The 13,638-nt window shown below is 29.4% G+C and overlaps 1 protein-coding gene and 1 non-coding gene across 5 annotated transcripts; both read left to right on the top strand.

Moving 5' to 3' along the window:
* The first annotated feature begins 5,849 nt into the window (after nt 1-5,849).
* On the top strand, nt 5,850-8,131 carry LOC123192467 (mediator-associated protein 2). 4 transcript variants are annotated; one of them, XM_044605028.1, is made up of 5 exons: nt 5,850-5,980; nt 6,063-6,200; nt 6,277-6,355; nt 6,530-6,613; nt 7,522-8,131. In XM_044605028.1, the coding sequence occupies exons 2-5, from the start codon at nt 6,072-6,074 to the stop codon at nt 7,917-7,919; spliced, it is 690 nt and encodes a 229-aa protein (XP_044460963.1). In that variant the 5' UTR covers nt 5,850-5,980; nt 6,063-6,071; the 3' UTR covers nt 7,920-8,131. The 4 variants fall into 4 exon arrangements, with proteins under 4 accessions (XP_044460963.1, XP_044460966.1, XP_044460965.1 ...); XM_044605031.1 differs by having other exon boundaries at nt 5,874-5,984; XM_044605030.1 differs by having other exon boundaries at nt 5,879-5,984; nt 6,070-6,200.
* A 950-nt stretch (nt 8,132-9,081) lies between these two features.
* Nucleotides 9,082-9,186, top strand: LOC123193779. The gene has a single exon (XR_006497141.1). It is a non-coding gene; the product is annotated as a small nucleolar RNA snoR100 (small nucleolar RNA).
* Nucleotides 9,187-13,638: the final 4,452 nt, after the last annotated feature.

The raw sequence follows: 13,638 nt of genomic DNA, 5'->3' as shown, positions 1-13,638 counted from the left end.
TGATCGATTTCATGCTTCACACTCCCCTATATAAAGGATTACAAAATTTTTTAGTACCATAATAAGGGACAACATATTATAAGCATTAATCTATAAAGTTCGGGCTTATGAAATGCAAAACGCCAGAAGACTTATTCTCATCCAATGGTGTGGTGCAAATACAAACTTTTATTTATAGAATTTAAAAAACATAAGCACTCACCCATCATCCAACTTCTGTTAGAATTTTATGTTGTGGTTAAAAGTAAAACCGTCATTTAACCACTAAATTTTAAAGTCCAAAAAGTTTTTGTTATTTCCCCTCTTTAGTTCGAAAAATTAACAATTTTTCACCGATATTAAGTTTTTCAAAAGTTACCATTTTCCTCCTAGGGTTTGAAAAACTAATCTGACGAATGGCGGCCCCTCCCGACGATGTCTCTCCCTCTTCAATGCTTTCTCTCCCAACGAAACCTTCGTCTGGACTATGCCTTCATTGTTCAGACAAAGGTTTCATCTAGATTCGTTAGTTGAGAGAAAACACCTGAGAGAGAGAGACATTGTTGATAGGGATTATTGGTTACCGAATTAGTTTTCCAAACCTTAAGGGAAAAATAATAACTTTTCAATACTTAATTCTAGAAAAAAAATTGTTAGTTTTTCAAATCAAAAAAACAAAATAATATAAACTTTTATATTTTTTAATATTACTAATTAAATAATAATTTTACCATTAACTCTAACAGAAAATTCTAGCGAAAGTTTAATAACTGATAGGTGTTTTGGTTTTTGAAATCTCGCGAGTGAAAACTGGTCTTTGCACCAAACCTTGGGTGGGAATAAGTCTTTTGGCCATTGTAGAAAGTTGGGGTTCATGGGCATCTATTTTATTATGCTTGTAGCACTTCACTTTGGATGTTCAATTTACAAGGACTGTGTCTCAATAACAACTTACTCGAAAAAGCAGTGGAAGAAAATACTAATGAATGGAGAAAAAAAAAAAAGTATATCATTTCTTGTCTTTGAGAAATTGTATTATTAAAAACCTTATTAAGAAGATCCTGTAAGACGAAATACTGATAAAGGGAAAAAAGGAAAAACAGTTATGCTAATAAATATGTATCAAGTTTATCAAACGTTGTAATAAATAATGTTTCGTAGGTAGATTTTGTAAGTTATTAATAATTATCTTAAAGCGGAAACAATTATCATACCCATAAATCTTAAACTTCATGTTTTTCACATTAAATAAAGATAGAAAAACATACATTGATTTCATCATATTTTATAACGTGTCAATCATAAAGAGAATTCATGAAGAAGTATAGAGGATGTTGATTTCTCTCACTTGACCCCTTGACTTAATTATGGATAAAAACAACTTAATATTTTTCTATATATAAGTTGTCTATTAATGTGTTATAATGTAAATGTTGTGAAAACTATATGTGTGTTAGGGGTAGAGAGAGGACCAACTCCTATTTATAGAATTAATGGTGACTTTCCATCAAAAGTCACATATTTTCATTAGCAAAGAGTTGTTTCTTTTCATCATAAAAAATCACCTCTTTTCATTAGGAAGAATCATATCTTTTTATCATAAAAATCACATCTTTATATTAATCGATAGAATTTCGGTATTGAAAATCTTATATTAATTTATTTTATCAAATAAATACTATTATACTCGATAAAATAAAATCTTAATGTCATATGAGCCATAAAAATTCTTACATTCTCCCACTTGGCTCATATGATATTATTTTCATAATTTAATAAGAAAAACATAGTGTGCACAAAAATTTTTTTTTTTTTATACCAAAATTTTTCTTACATTAGCTATAACATTATATCATTATTAAGTTAAAATATTAATGCGAGTCATGGCGGTTGTATGTCATTATTTCTTGACACAGTCCCTTCCATGAACCACAACACCAACTCTTAACTTAACATGATCTTTAATAAAGATGATCATAATGGTCCAACTTTAATGTCTTTATTATAAGACTATTCCTGTCAACATTATTTTATAACAATTATGTATACAAATAGAAAATAGGAAATATCAGAAACACATAAGTGAGCTCAGAATGTCAAATACATGAACTTAATATAAACATAATATAATATCATTAATAGCGTCCAATAATTCCCATCCGTTTCACATGTTCATTAAATATTTTGGGAAATAATCCTTATGTTAAAGATTTCACAATCATAAGATTAGTGCTAATGTATTCAATTTGACATTCTTTGTTTCTGAAATTCTTCTTTAACAACAAAGTATTTTATTTTCATAAGCTTAGCACTTTAGAATACATGTCATATTTAAAGAAGAGAACTACGACAAAGTTAATTTTCAGCGACCTGACTATACTGTCGACAATCCCAAGTCCTAAAATAAATTTCCGCAGCCACAATCCATAAATAGTGGGAGGCAACTTAGCTTGAATCTGAATATCCAATCACTTCAAGATGATTAAACTTTTTATAAGTGAGCATATAATCTTTAGTTCCTTACTAGTATCTTAGAACTTTCTTTACAACTTTCACATGAGCAAAACTTGGATTACTTTTCAAGAACATGCTTATGCATACATGAACCATCATATTTCATGATGGTTAAAGTATTTATTAATGTACCAACATGTGACTTTTCAACAATTTGAGAATGCTTTTAAAACAGATGACTTAAATTATTTGCAACTATCATTTGCATAAACATTAAACTTAACTTGTTCGAATCTTTTCCAAACTATATATAAAGTTTTTTCTTCATCACTATTTTCATCAATAATAGCAACATCTTTCTTAATTTAGAATGCCAAATCAAAAATTCAGAATACCTAAGTGAATCTAGATTTGTTCACTCTAATAAGATAAATTCAATCAATTAAATAAATGAACAAATGCTTGCAAATAAAGTGACATGATATAGATACTAGAAATAAATACTCATACATTAATTTATCACATAAATTCATATTCAAATATAACATAAAATACATCAAAGTTCACCTTTGGGTGATACCAGGATATACAAATAAAAACAATAATTGGTAACCACATATGCACTAATTAAATCAATTTGCTATCTTTGGACATACAAAATAAATCTAATAGAACATACTAATTACCACAATCATGTTTGTTAATTATGAGAACAAATAATTAACTTTTGGGTTAATTTTGAAATGTCTCATAATGCAAACTTCAATTTACCCTTAAACAAACATTATTGCACAATTCTAATGTCATCTTTATATATAAAAGTTTGTGGGAAATTAAAATAATGACAATAAATTATAATTTAAAATTTATTTACATTAAGATTTGGCCACTTTGGTGACTAACAAATCATTCATAATAAAAAATTGTAAATTATAATAAATTACAACTCACTAGAAATATTTACAATTTGAAATTTATTTTCATTAAAATTTGGTCGCTTTGGTGACTAACAAATTATCTATGATATAAAATTCAAATTATAATAACTTTCAAATCATTACAAATATTTATAATTTAAAATTTATTTACATTACGATTTGGTCACTTTGGTGACTAATAAATCATACATAATATAAATTTCAAATAAAAATAAAATTATTAAAATTATTCATAATTTTTGAAATTTATTTACATTAAGATTTGACCACTTTGGTGGCTAACAAATCATTCATTATATAAATTTCAAATTATAATAAATTTTAAATAAACAGAAATGATTATAATTGAAATTTATTTACATTAAGATTTAGTCACTTTTGTGACTAACAAATCATCCAAATATAAATTTCAAATTATAATTAAATTTCCAATAAGTACTATTGGAAAATTAAACAACATGCAACATTTCTCATCCATTTTCTTTAATACAATAATTTAAGTATGTACATATTCCCTTAGTACTGTGCATATGAATGAGAAAATAATTTTATGGCCTTTGTGGACATGACTCAAAAATTGCCTTTGTCATGCATATGTTGTTTACATCTACCTTTAAATCTAAATGTATTCATTTTTCTTATCATGTTTAACAAATATATACATTAATGCATAATTTTCACAAAAAAAATTCAAACTCAAGTATTTGTGAAATGTGACATACATTATATATTCTTAAGAAAAGAAAAGATGACGAATATGTCACATTTATCAATGCAATACCAAGACTCATTCATTACATTTATATACAAATCAATACCTTTATTTTTAATTCAATCAAACAAATTAAATTTAAACTATACATTAAATCAACAATCCTTTATGGAAAAACATGAGTTTATACACCATGCTCTGATACCACATGTAAGTTATTAATAATTATTTTAAAGCGGAAACAATTATCATACCCATAAATCTTAAACTTCATGTTTTTCACATTAAATAAAGATAGAAAAACATACATTGATTTCATCATATTTTATAACGTGTCAATCATAAAGAGAATTCATGAAGAAGTATAGAGGATGTTGATTTCTCTCACTTGACCTCTTGACTTAATGATGGATAAAAACAACTTAATATTTTTCTATATATAAGTTGTCTATTAGTGTGTTATAATGTAAATGTTGTGAAAACTATATGTGTGTTAGGGGTAGAGAGAGGACCAATTCCTATTTATAGAATTAATGGTGACTTTCCATCAAAAGTCACATATTTTCATTAGCAAAGAGTTGTTTCTTTTCATCATAAAAATCACCTTTTTTCATTAGGAAGAATCATATCTTTTTATCATAAAAGTCACATCTTTATATTAATCGATAGAATTTCGGTATTGAAAATTTTATATTAATTTATTTTATCAAATAAATACTATTATACTCGATAAAATAAAATCTTAATGTCATATGAGCCATAAAAATTCTTACAGATTTGTCAAATTATCATTTGAGAGCATTCGCTAAACTTCAATATTACCATCCTTTTTTAGGATCCCACAACCATTTGCAGACATACTTAGCCCACTTGGCAAAAATTAATACTCATTGGTGTGAGTTTAAAAATAAAAAATAACACAGTTTTTAATATGATATCCATCACGGATAACCCATCAATTTGGCAGGCTTAGTATAAACCCTAATATAATCCCATAGTAATATTAGCACGAAGTATTATCGAAAGTACAATTGTCCAAAGATATAGAAGGCAGGTGGATGGTTTCAAGGCTTAGGAATGGTTTTTGTCTATTTCCCCGGGATGGCAACAGGAAGGGGTGGAGAGGGGATCTCAATCCCTGTCCTCGTCCCTAGCCCATCCCCACTACAGTGATAAAAATAATTCTCCGTCCCCTTTTTACCAAAAAAAAAAATCTCCTCTCCATCTGCTTCTTGTCCTCACGAGGAAAAATCCTCTTCCCGTACCCATGAAAAAATCTTTTTTTATACCTTATAAACACAATATAAATATATTAAATAACAAAATTAAGTAAAATTAAAATTAGCACAATATTTCAAATATCACAAATATAATATATTAATTACTTTAATATGCACAAAAAAACGTAAATAAATTTGAAAAACATAAATAATTTAAAACTATAAAAAAACATATTAGTATTTTAAATAAATATATTAATATAAAGGGACGGGGATTGGAGCAAAGTGGGGCGAGGAGGGGACATCTATATCTTCATCCTCGATCCGTCCCCGATTGCGAGGATTTTTTCATCTCCATCCTCGTCCCCTTCCTCGTTTCTATCAAATAATCTCTTCTCCATTAGGGTCGGGGAGGGTTGAGGCCTCTAAAGTTGGGCCCAAATTATCATCCCTACTATTTCCCGCAAAAGTGCCTTAAGGTTGACAATTAACGAAAAGGTGAGAGGTAGTTTGAAATTTCTTCCACTAGATAATATAATAATTTTAATAAATTTAATAAAAAGAACTTCGAAAACCCTGAACCCCTTAGCCACCACCTCCTGCCGCTTCCTCCCAACCCACCCGCCTGTTGCAAGCCTTCTCCCATTCCAACGGACCAAAGATTTGACTTTTAACAGGTGGGTATGTTTTTTATATTTGTTTCTGCAAATGGGTATTGTTGATTTTGATTTATATGGCTAATCAACTGTGCTCAATTAGAGTGAAGCGATGGATGGTGGTGATAAAGAAGAATACAAACCTTCGGCGGAATATGAGCAAGAATTTAGAGAGCCGCTACTTGATATTGAATTGACGGATTCCACTGAACTTTGGCTCATTCAATGGCCATATAAGCAAGTAAGTTTCTTTCTCTCTTTGCTTAAGGCTCTCTTTGGCCATGAAAGTCGTGACATTCCTTTATGTGTACTTTCAGAATCCTGATTTGCATGGTAAAGAATTGTCACTTGAACTGCACGGCAATGGACGGTTGGGCAGTTTTGAGGATTCATCTGGTATTGATTAGTAAAAAGCTTGTTTACCTTTTAATGTTGAAACTTTGATCTGAATGGTTCATTGTGTGTGTCCATTCTGTTATCTAAAGTAGCTGGAGTTCCATGTGCAGTTTACGGGCTTCTATGGATTCCATCTTTTGCAATATTGTGAAAAAGTGTTAATTTTTGTGATAGGAAAAATGTATGATGTGCTCAGTTTTGATTCTCAAGAGCCTGATGCAACGGTTTTTCTATCTTCCACATCAGAGCCAAAAATTGGTATGTATTTAAATGATTTTGCTTTCTTTCTTTATGTTCTTAATACATATTTTTACTTCCTTGTGTGGTCATTCTTGGTTTCTAATAAACTATTTTGTTAGCAATCATCATCTTCTTGTGTCTCAATTATACCCTATTCTGTGGCATAACATTTAACATAGTTGAAATGAATTTTGACATTCCTTTGTGGTGTAAAATTCATTGTCATCCATCCGACCAAGAAAAAGGTCTTTGAGAGATTTATTTTGAAAATGAAGAAAGCTGTCTGATGTTGAGATAAATATATCTGCAGGCATCTTTAACTTGTCTTAGACAATTTTAGTGGAAATTAATTTACGTATGTATGTTTAAGTACTCCTTTAGGTAATAGTTTGTTCGGATCCTTGTTTGATGCAATAGTGTTTGTACATTTGATTAATTCAACCTAGCAAATAAGGAGGCAAAATATATATTTTATTTTAATTTTAGAAAATAGGAGTCAAATCTCTTTAAGCTTAAATCAAACCTATCTGGTTGCACATTGGTTTGTTTTGGTTTTTTCACCCTCTGTTTTTGTCTATAAACTGAGAATTCGATGACCCTCATTTCTGCTGTAGGTGCCAGCAAAACTGGACCGATTGCATTATCAATTTTCACTTTTCTTTTTTTATTGTTGAAATGTGTGTTTACAATTTGTTTAAATCTTTCTCCAGACTGTTGTTACTCTTTTCAGATCTACATTAAATGGTGTATTTGGTCTGAGGTTTAACATTTAAGCCATTGATATGTTATTTTAATTTTTACATGTTGCATATGTGATCAAACTTTCAATGAAAGCCTCACAATGGTGGCTGAACCATGTGAATCCACTTATGTGCCGTGTATGTGTTTACTATTTTATCTTATGACATGGATTACTTTGTTGGTAGTGGGAAAAATTTCACGGCGAGTTTCCCTTGTCCATTACCCGGAGCCTAAAGAACTTGAAGAACTCAATCCCAAAAATATGAGACCATTATATTCTACATCCAGTGGAAATTCAATGCCAAACTCTTCTCATCGTTTTTCCAGTCCTATACAAAGTAGTTGGCGGAGACACTCACAATCAACAAAGTCACATTCAACCTACACCCACGGTAGCAAACAAAAAAGTTCTTTGTCTGAAGCTGGGGAGCCATCAAAGACTCCAAAAAGAAGACAATCCAATTGGCCCATGGACCGTTCTAGTTTTGACTCAGTAGGGCATCACAGTGGAATGACATTTTCTGGGACCTCTGAGCACTCTCATCAAGGGAAGTCAAAGAAGAAATTAAAAGCTAAGGATTAAAGTTGCTTCCTTTCCATGTTCCATTTAACTCCCCTTCTTTCACTTTTTGCTTCATGCCGATATGCAGTATTATTTACAGTGAATTACTTTATGTTACTCTAATTTTGGTTTAGCTTGCGATTTGAAGTAATGGTATTGGTGAAATGTTGTTGTCATTCAAGCTAGATGTTCATAATTTTTTCTTGTTCAATCTGATTATTAAATTATTTCAAGTTATTTCTTTGATTATTCACATTATATTAGAGAAAATATAAAAGCTTGATACTCTCTCAGATTTTTTTAGTAGTCTGTGTGCAATGAGCAATTGCTTTGGGTTATATACACATTGAAGATGACATTGTACTGTACATAGAAATCAAATTTCATTTGGGTCTGCATGTTGCATCCTGATGACACCATCTCTTTTTTTAGGCTTTGGTTTTGGGGCCCGATTATGACTTAGGATCTGGATCTCTCTTGATTTAAGCTTTACTGGACCTTTATACAATCTTAGAAGAAGTGGCACTAAATAATATGGTTATAATTTGTTTGTTATTATTAAGTTTTTTCCATTGAATACCGACATAAACCCGTTTTTCACCCTCAATCTAAAAGGAATTACTTCTGTGCTCCAACATTTCAGCTTTAACATTTGCTCTTCTCTGATTATCTTCTCTATGTTCCAGCAACAAGAAACCCAAGAAAGAACTTTATACTAATTTTCGTATTATGAAAAGGGCTGAATTTTATTTTTTGAATCAGGATGATTTCTTTTATTACTATTACAATAAAGTTAGATTTTTTTACTAATTTTGTTCAAAAAGCAATTCTTTCTGTGTTTCTCTTAAATATATCTTTTTTTTTTTTTTTTGGCCTTTCTTCTGGTGCTGGAGATTCGTAGCCTTGGTGATTCTTACAATTTACTGGTTAGGTGTTGTAAAGTTCAGGCCAAACTTTAATTTAGGATTTTAAGCCCTTTTTTTTTCAAATTTATATTTTAAAAAAAAATCCTAAACCCATAATTTGTTGATGCTCACTTGTCTTTAGATCTTACTAGTGAAGGTCAAGTTCAGATCTAGAGAGGTTCTGATCCTAGGACCGAACTGTTGTAGTCTGTTGAAAGTTCTGAACAGTTTCTGGAAGTTTAGATGTCGCCATAATCCGATGCTCTGGAATAAAATTGAGATGAAGATAGCACGGTTGTGTGCACAGAAATTAATTTTCAGTTTGGTCTGCATGTCTGCTCTTGATGATTTCTGATCTAGGGACCTGGTAATGACCTACATATTCTTCATTATTTCTTAGCTGAACAGTTTTATCTTGAAAGGGAACAATTATTCTCTGCATTTGATGCATGTATACCCCGCCTGATACCATACACACGTTGAGTGGCACATCTTGTTCTGCTTTTCAGATTATCAGGTTGTTTTATGTGTATTGAATGTATAAAAGAATTATTCTTTGAAAACATGTTACCTAGTTGCATGAACAACCACTTTGGTAAGTGAGCGCATGTCATAGACGTTGAGATGGCACACTCTTATCAGGTGCTTGTTTGCACATGGAAAAATGTTCCTTGAAAGCATGTTTCTTTTTTTCAAAATCAAACCTTTGATTTACCTGACTCAGTAAATGTAAGATCGGTCATTAGACTTAAAATTTTATCTGCTTGATATAGATAGTTCAACCGCGAAGAGGCAGTTCAGTTCAGATAGGGTTTCTTGTTTAAAAAAAAAAAAAATATATGTTTGTTATCTAGTTTAATATGTTAAGTTTGAATATGGTCCACATGAGGATAAGGAATTTTTTAGTGGGATGGATATACTAGCCTTTCTGACCCCGGTGCGCAGCGTTAGTGCAAGTGATGCGCACATGCGTTAGAATTGATGCGTTCATGGGGTGAACAAAAGGTCTTTCTACTGAAAACTCTCTCAATATGAATAGGGTGGATACAACTAAGCTGAGCCTAAATATCTTTTGGCTTTAATTTAGTTAGAATAAACAATAGTTCAGTTTGTATTCAAGTTAAAATTGAAGGTAGTTCGAGATTGGTTCAAATAAAAATGATTCAATTTGAATTTATGATTCGGATTTATAGTTTAAATTTATGATTCATTACACAACTATATCATTTTATCTAATAATAAACAAAACAATGTTATTTTAATAATGACTTAATATAATTTGAATTTACTCATGAGTCAAGTTTGAATCGAATTAAGTTATCCACCTAATTCGTAAGTTAGATCGAGTCATATTATTTCTAGTTTAAGTATGGTTTGATTTAAAAAATGAGTTGAATTTCTTGATTTGAATTTGAGCTAAACAAATTAGAATTAAGTCAATTTTTCAATCCAAACTAACTCAATTTGAAGCCAACTGATACATATGATACGAGTCTTTCTTATAAGAGTATTTCGAATGGTAGGAAATCACTTTAAATACCAATATTTCAGTTTAGTATGAGTTATGTAGGGGTGAAAAAGTTAACTTTTAATATTTTGTCATTATAATTTGATTATATCGAAAGAAAAGTTTGCCAAATTAACATTGAGATATGTTTTTATCTAGCAGATATGTTTGGTAGTCGGTTGGAATCTCACTTTATTGAAACTATTTATTTAATTAATAATATTAATTATTTTATTAATAATACTATTTATTTTATTGATAATTTTTAATTATACCTCTTGTCAGTTTAAATAAATTTAAATTCGAATTTAAGTTAACCATTTACGTAAACTCTAACAACCGGACTCTCTCTTCCATTGAATTATTTTAATTTGATTTTTTGTTATCAACTTCACTTGTATATTTAATTAATTTTTTTATTCTATAATTATTAACCTCCCGTATTTATTCAACTGCAAATTTTTATTCAACCTATAACGGTATAAACACTTATTTTATATTAATTTTTTTAGATTGTCAAATTAAATATTTAATAAAACTTATGATTATTTAATTACGATTATGAATTATAAATATAAAAATGAATGATTATGTGGTAATCAATTTTTGTATGATTGGTATAATTTACGATTATTAGAATATAAATAATCATAATTATTTGATAAATAATCTAAGACTTTGATTATTTTTGTTAAAATGTTCAACATACCTGATATTTTATCTTCTAGGTCAAAATTTTAAATAATCAAATAATTCAAAAAATATTAATCATATTTAAAAAAAAAAAAAAAGACAATGCTAAACGGGCACTAAATTTATTGAAACTGACTCATATTTTTCATATTAATATTCCTCGCTAAAACAAATCAATAATTTAACAGAATTTGATATTCGTGCTATTGATCCATTATTTCTAAGAGGCCGGATAACTATTTCTCACCCATACTTTGATGAAATACAAATAACCCACCGGAGTTCAAAAAGTTCATTTTTTCACCCTTTGTTGAATTTGTTAATTGATTTTGTAAAGTTGTTGAAAAGACAAATATGTCTAGTGTCTTCATTGAAGTTAAACGACATTTTACCACTTAAAATTTTATAAACTTTTCATCTACCTTAAATTATAAAAAATCGTTGATAGAATTAGAATCATATTTTTCTCTTTTGATAATCGTTACTTTCTTGTCATCGCTATCTTTGCATCACTGTCACTCTTAATATGGATCTTTCTGATCTTACTCAAATTTACTTTTCCTCACCCAAATTTGTCACTCTTTCTCCTTTTCCTTTTTTTTTTTTCACCTAGATCTATATAGATATTTTTTTCTTCTTATCCCATGGAACAAGTCCTAGATATGACTTTCCTTCTCACTACTTCTTCTTCTCCATCTTTTTCTATTTAACCTATTCGTTTCCTCAATTTACTAAACTCTCCCACTCATCAACTTCGGTCTCTTCATTCCTTGCCTTCTCCTTCTCCATTAATGTTTTAGTTGTCCCAATTGTTTGTGTTGTTGCCACTATCTTTCCATCTCTTTGGATGTTACCACGCCCAAAGGCACAGTTGCCTCCTCTTCTCCTTAACAATCTAGACAATTTCAAGAAATTAGAAATGAGAAGAAAGAAAAAACAAGGAAGATGGAGAGATTAAAAAAATATATAAATTAGTTAATGTGGAAATGTAATTTATATGTACCATTAGAGGTATAAGTGATATTCACTTTAATATGTAGCATACAAATAAACAAAAAGGGCAAAGGATTTGTTCCCACCCAAATATCACTTCTTTTATAAGTTTTTACCTTTTCATTTTCAAAAATCTTTTTACCCTACTTATAAGATATTAAAATTATTTAAATCTATTAATTTTAAAATTTTTTATCATTTTAAACCTTAAAAAATAATAATTTTTTTCTACACTAAAATTTAAAAAACAACATTTCCCCCTTAGGATTTACTTTTCAATTTTTAGTCGCTCCTCTAGCAGTCTCTCCCTCCAGACATATTATCTCCTCCAAAGGTCTCTCCTTCCCAATGCATTCTAAACCTCCGAATAATGGTGCAACGTCTCCACAGTGTTTCGTCTGGAAAGATGATTATTTCGCCTTTAAAACTAACAAACTTAACAGTTTATTGATAGATAAAAGAGTTTTTTAAAGTTAAAAAATGAAAACTTGGAAAAAAAGTAATCTTTAGGTGGAAATAAGTCCTTTGGCCTAACAAAAATGTCATTTAACTATTAAAACTAACATATAACTTTGATGGATGGGTGGTAAGATTGTATGTTAAAACTTAAAAGGGTGAACAATAATTTCATCAAAGTTGGGGCGGGAAAAAGTCGATCGGAGTTTCTAAAACCATCTTACACTAGTGACAAGGGAGTGAAGAAACCAGTGATGGCGGTCCACGATTTCCTGTTGGCATTAGCTGTAAATTTCAAGGGGAGTTTTGTCAAGTAGCCACATGGTGGCATCCACCAATTAAAAGACAAAACAGCCATGTCCACACTCTACACCCATTGTTTGTTCTCCTAAATCCGGCTGGCCCGGTTAGGCAGTTTCATGACATAATCTTTGTCACGTGAGGTTTTTTTATTTTAATATTAATTAATTATGACATTAGGATAATTACATGGAAGTCCCTAATTTTTAGGTATTGCCTTTAATCTATTCAAATTACAAAGTAATACTTGTGTTCATCCTTTAATTTTTAAATTCATATCATATCTTGAATTTTGATGAAATATGATGACTGACTTAGCCAATAATAATATGTAGATAAGTTAAATACTAAAAGATTGCTCTATAATTTCTATAACAATAAAACTATATGTATCCACTTTAGGTACACAAATGTATACATATTTATATGTGTTATCATGTGATTAGATGATTTTGAATTAAGAATAAAACAATAACCAATAATATGATGACACATATGAGTATATATACATTTGTGTACCCAAAGTGGATACACATAGTATTGCTCTTTTTATAAATCAGATATCGAGGATAAAAAAGTCATTATCATTATAGATATATTGATAATTTTAAAATATTCAATTCTTTTTCTTACTATAAAATTTGAGAGTCTAATTTTATTTTTATTAAAATTATTAAAACAAGATTATGAGCTGTATTGCAATATTTTATTTTTATTCATATTTTTGCACAAAAATACAACATAGTTATTTATATCTTATGATATATAATACATATTTTACGATATGATATGATATAGATAACAATAATATATATTATGAAATATATCGAATTAATATGATATAATGAATATATGATACGATACTATTGATATAGATCGATATACT

Source organism: Mangifera indica, chromosome 12 (genome assembly GCF_011075055.1).
Source record: "Mangifera indica cultivar Alphonso chromosome 12, CATAS_Mindica_2.1, whole genome shotgun sequence".
Classification (NCBI taxonomy): domain Eukaryota; kingdom Viridiplantae; phylum Streptophyta; class Magnoliopsida; order Sapindales; family Anacardiaceae; genus Mangifera; species Mangifera indica.
The sequence above is the reverse complement of the archived record's forward strand: the minus strand, read 5'-3'. Positions and strand labels throughout refer to the sequence as shown.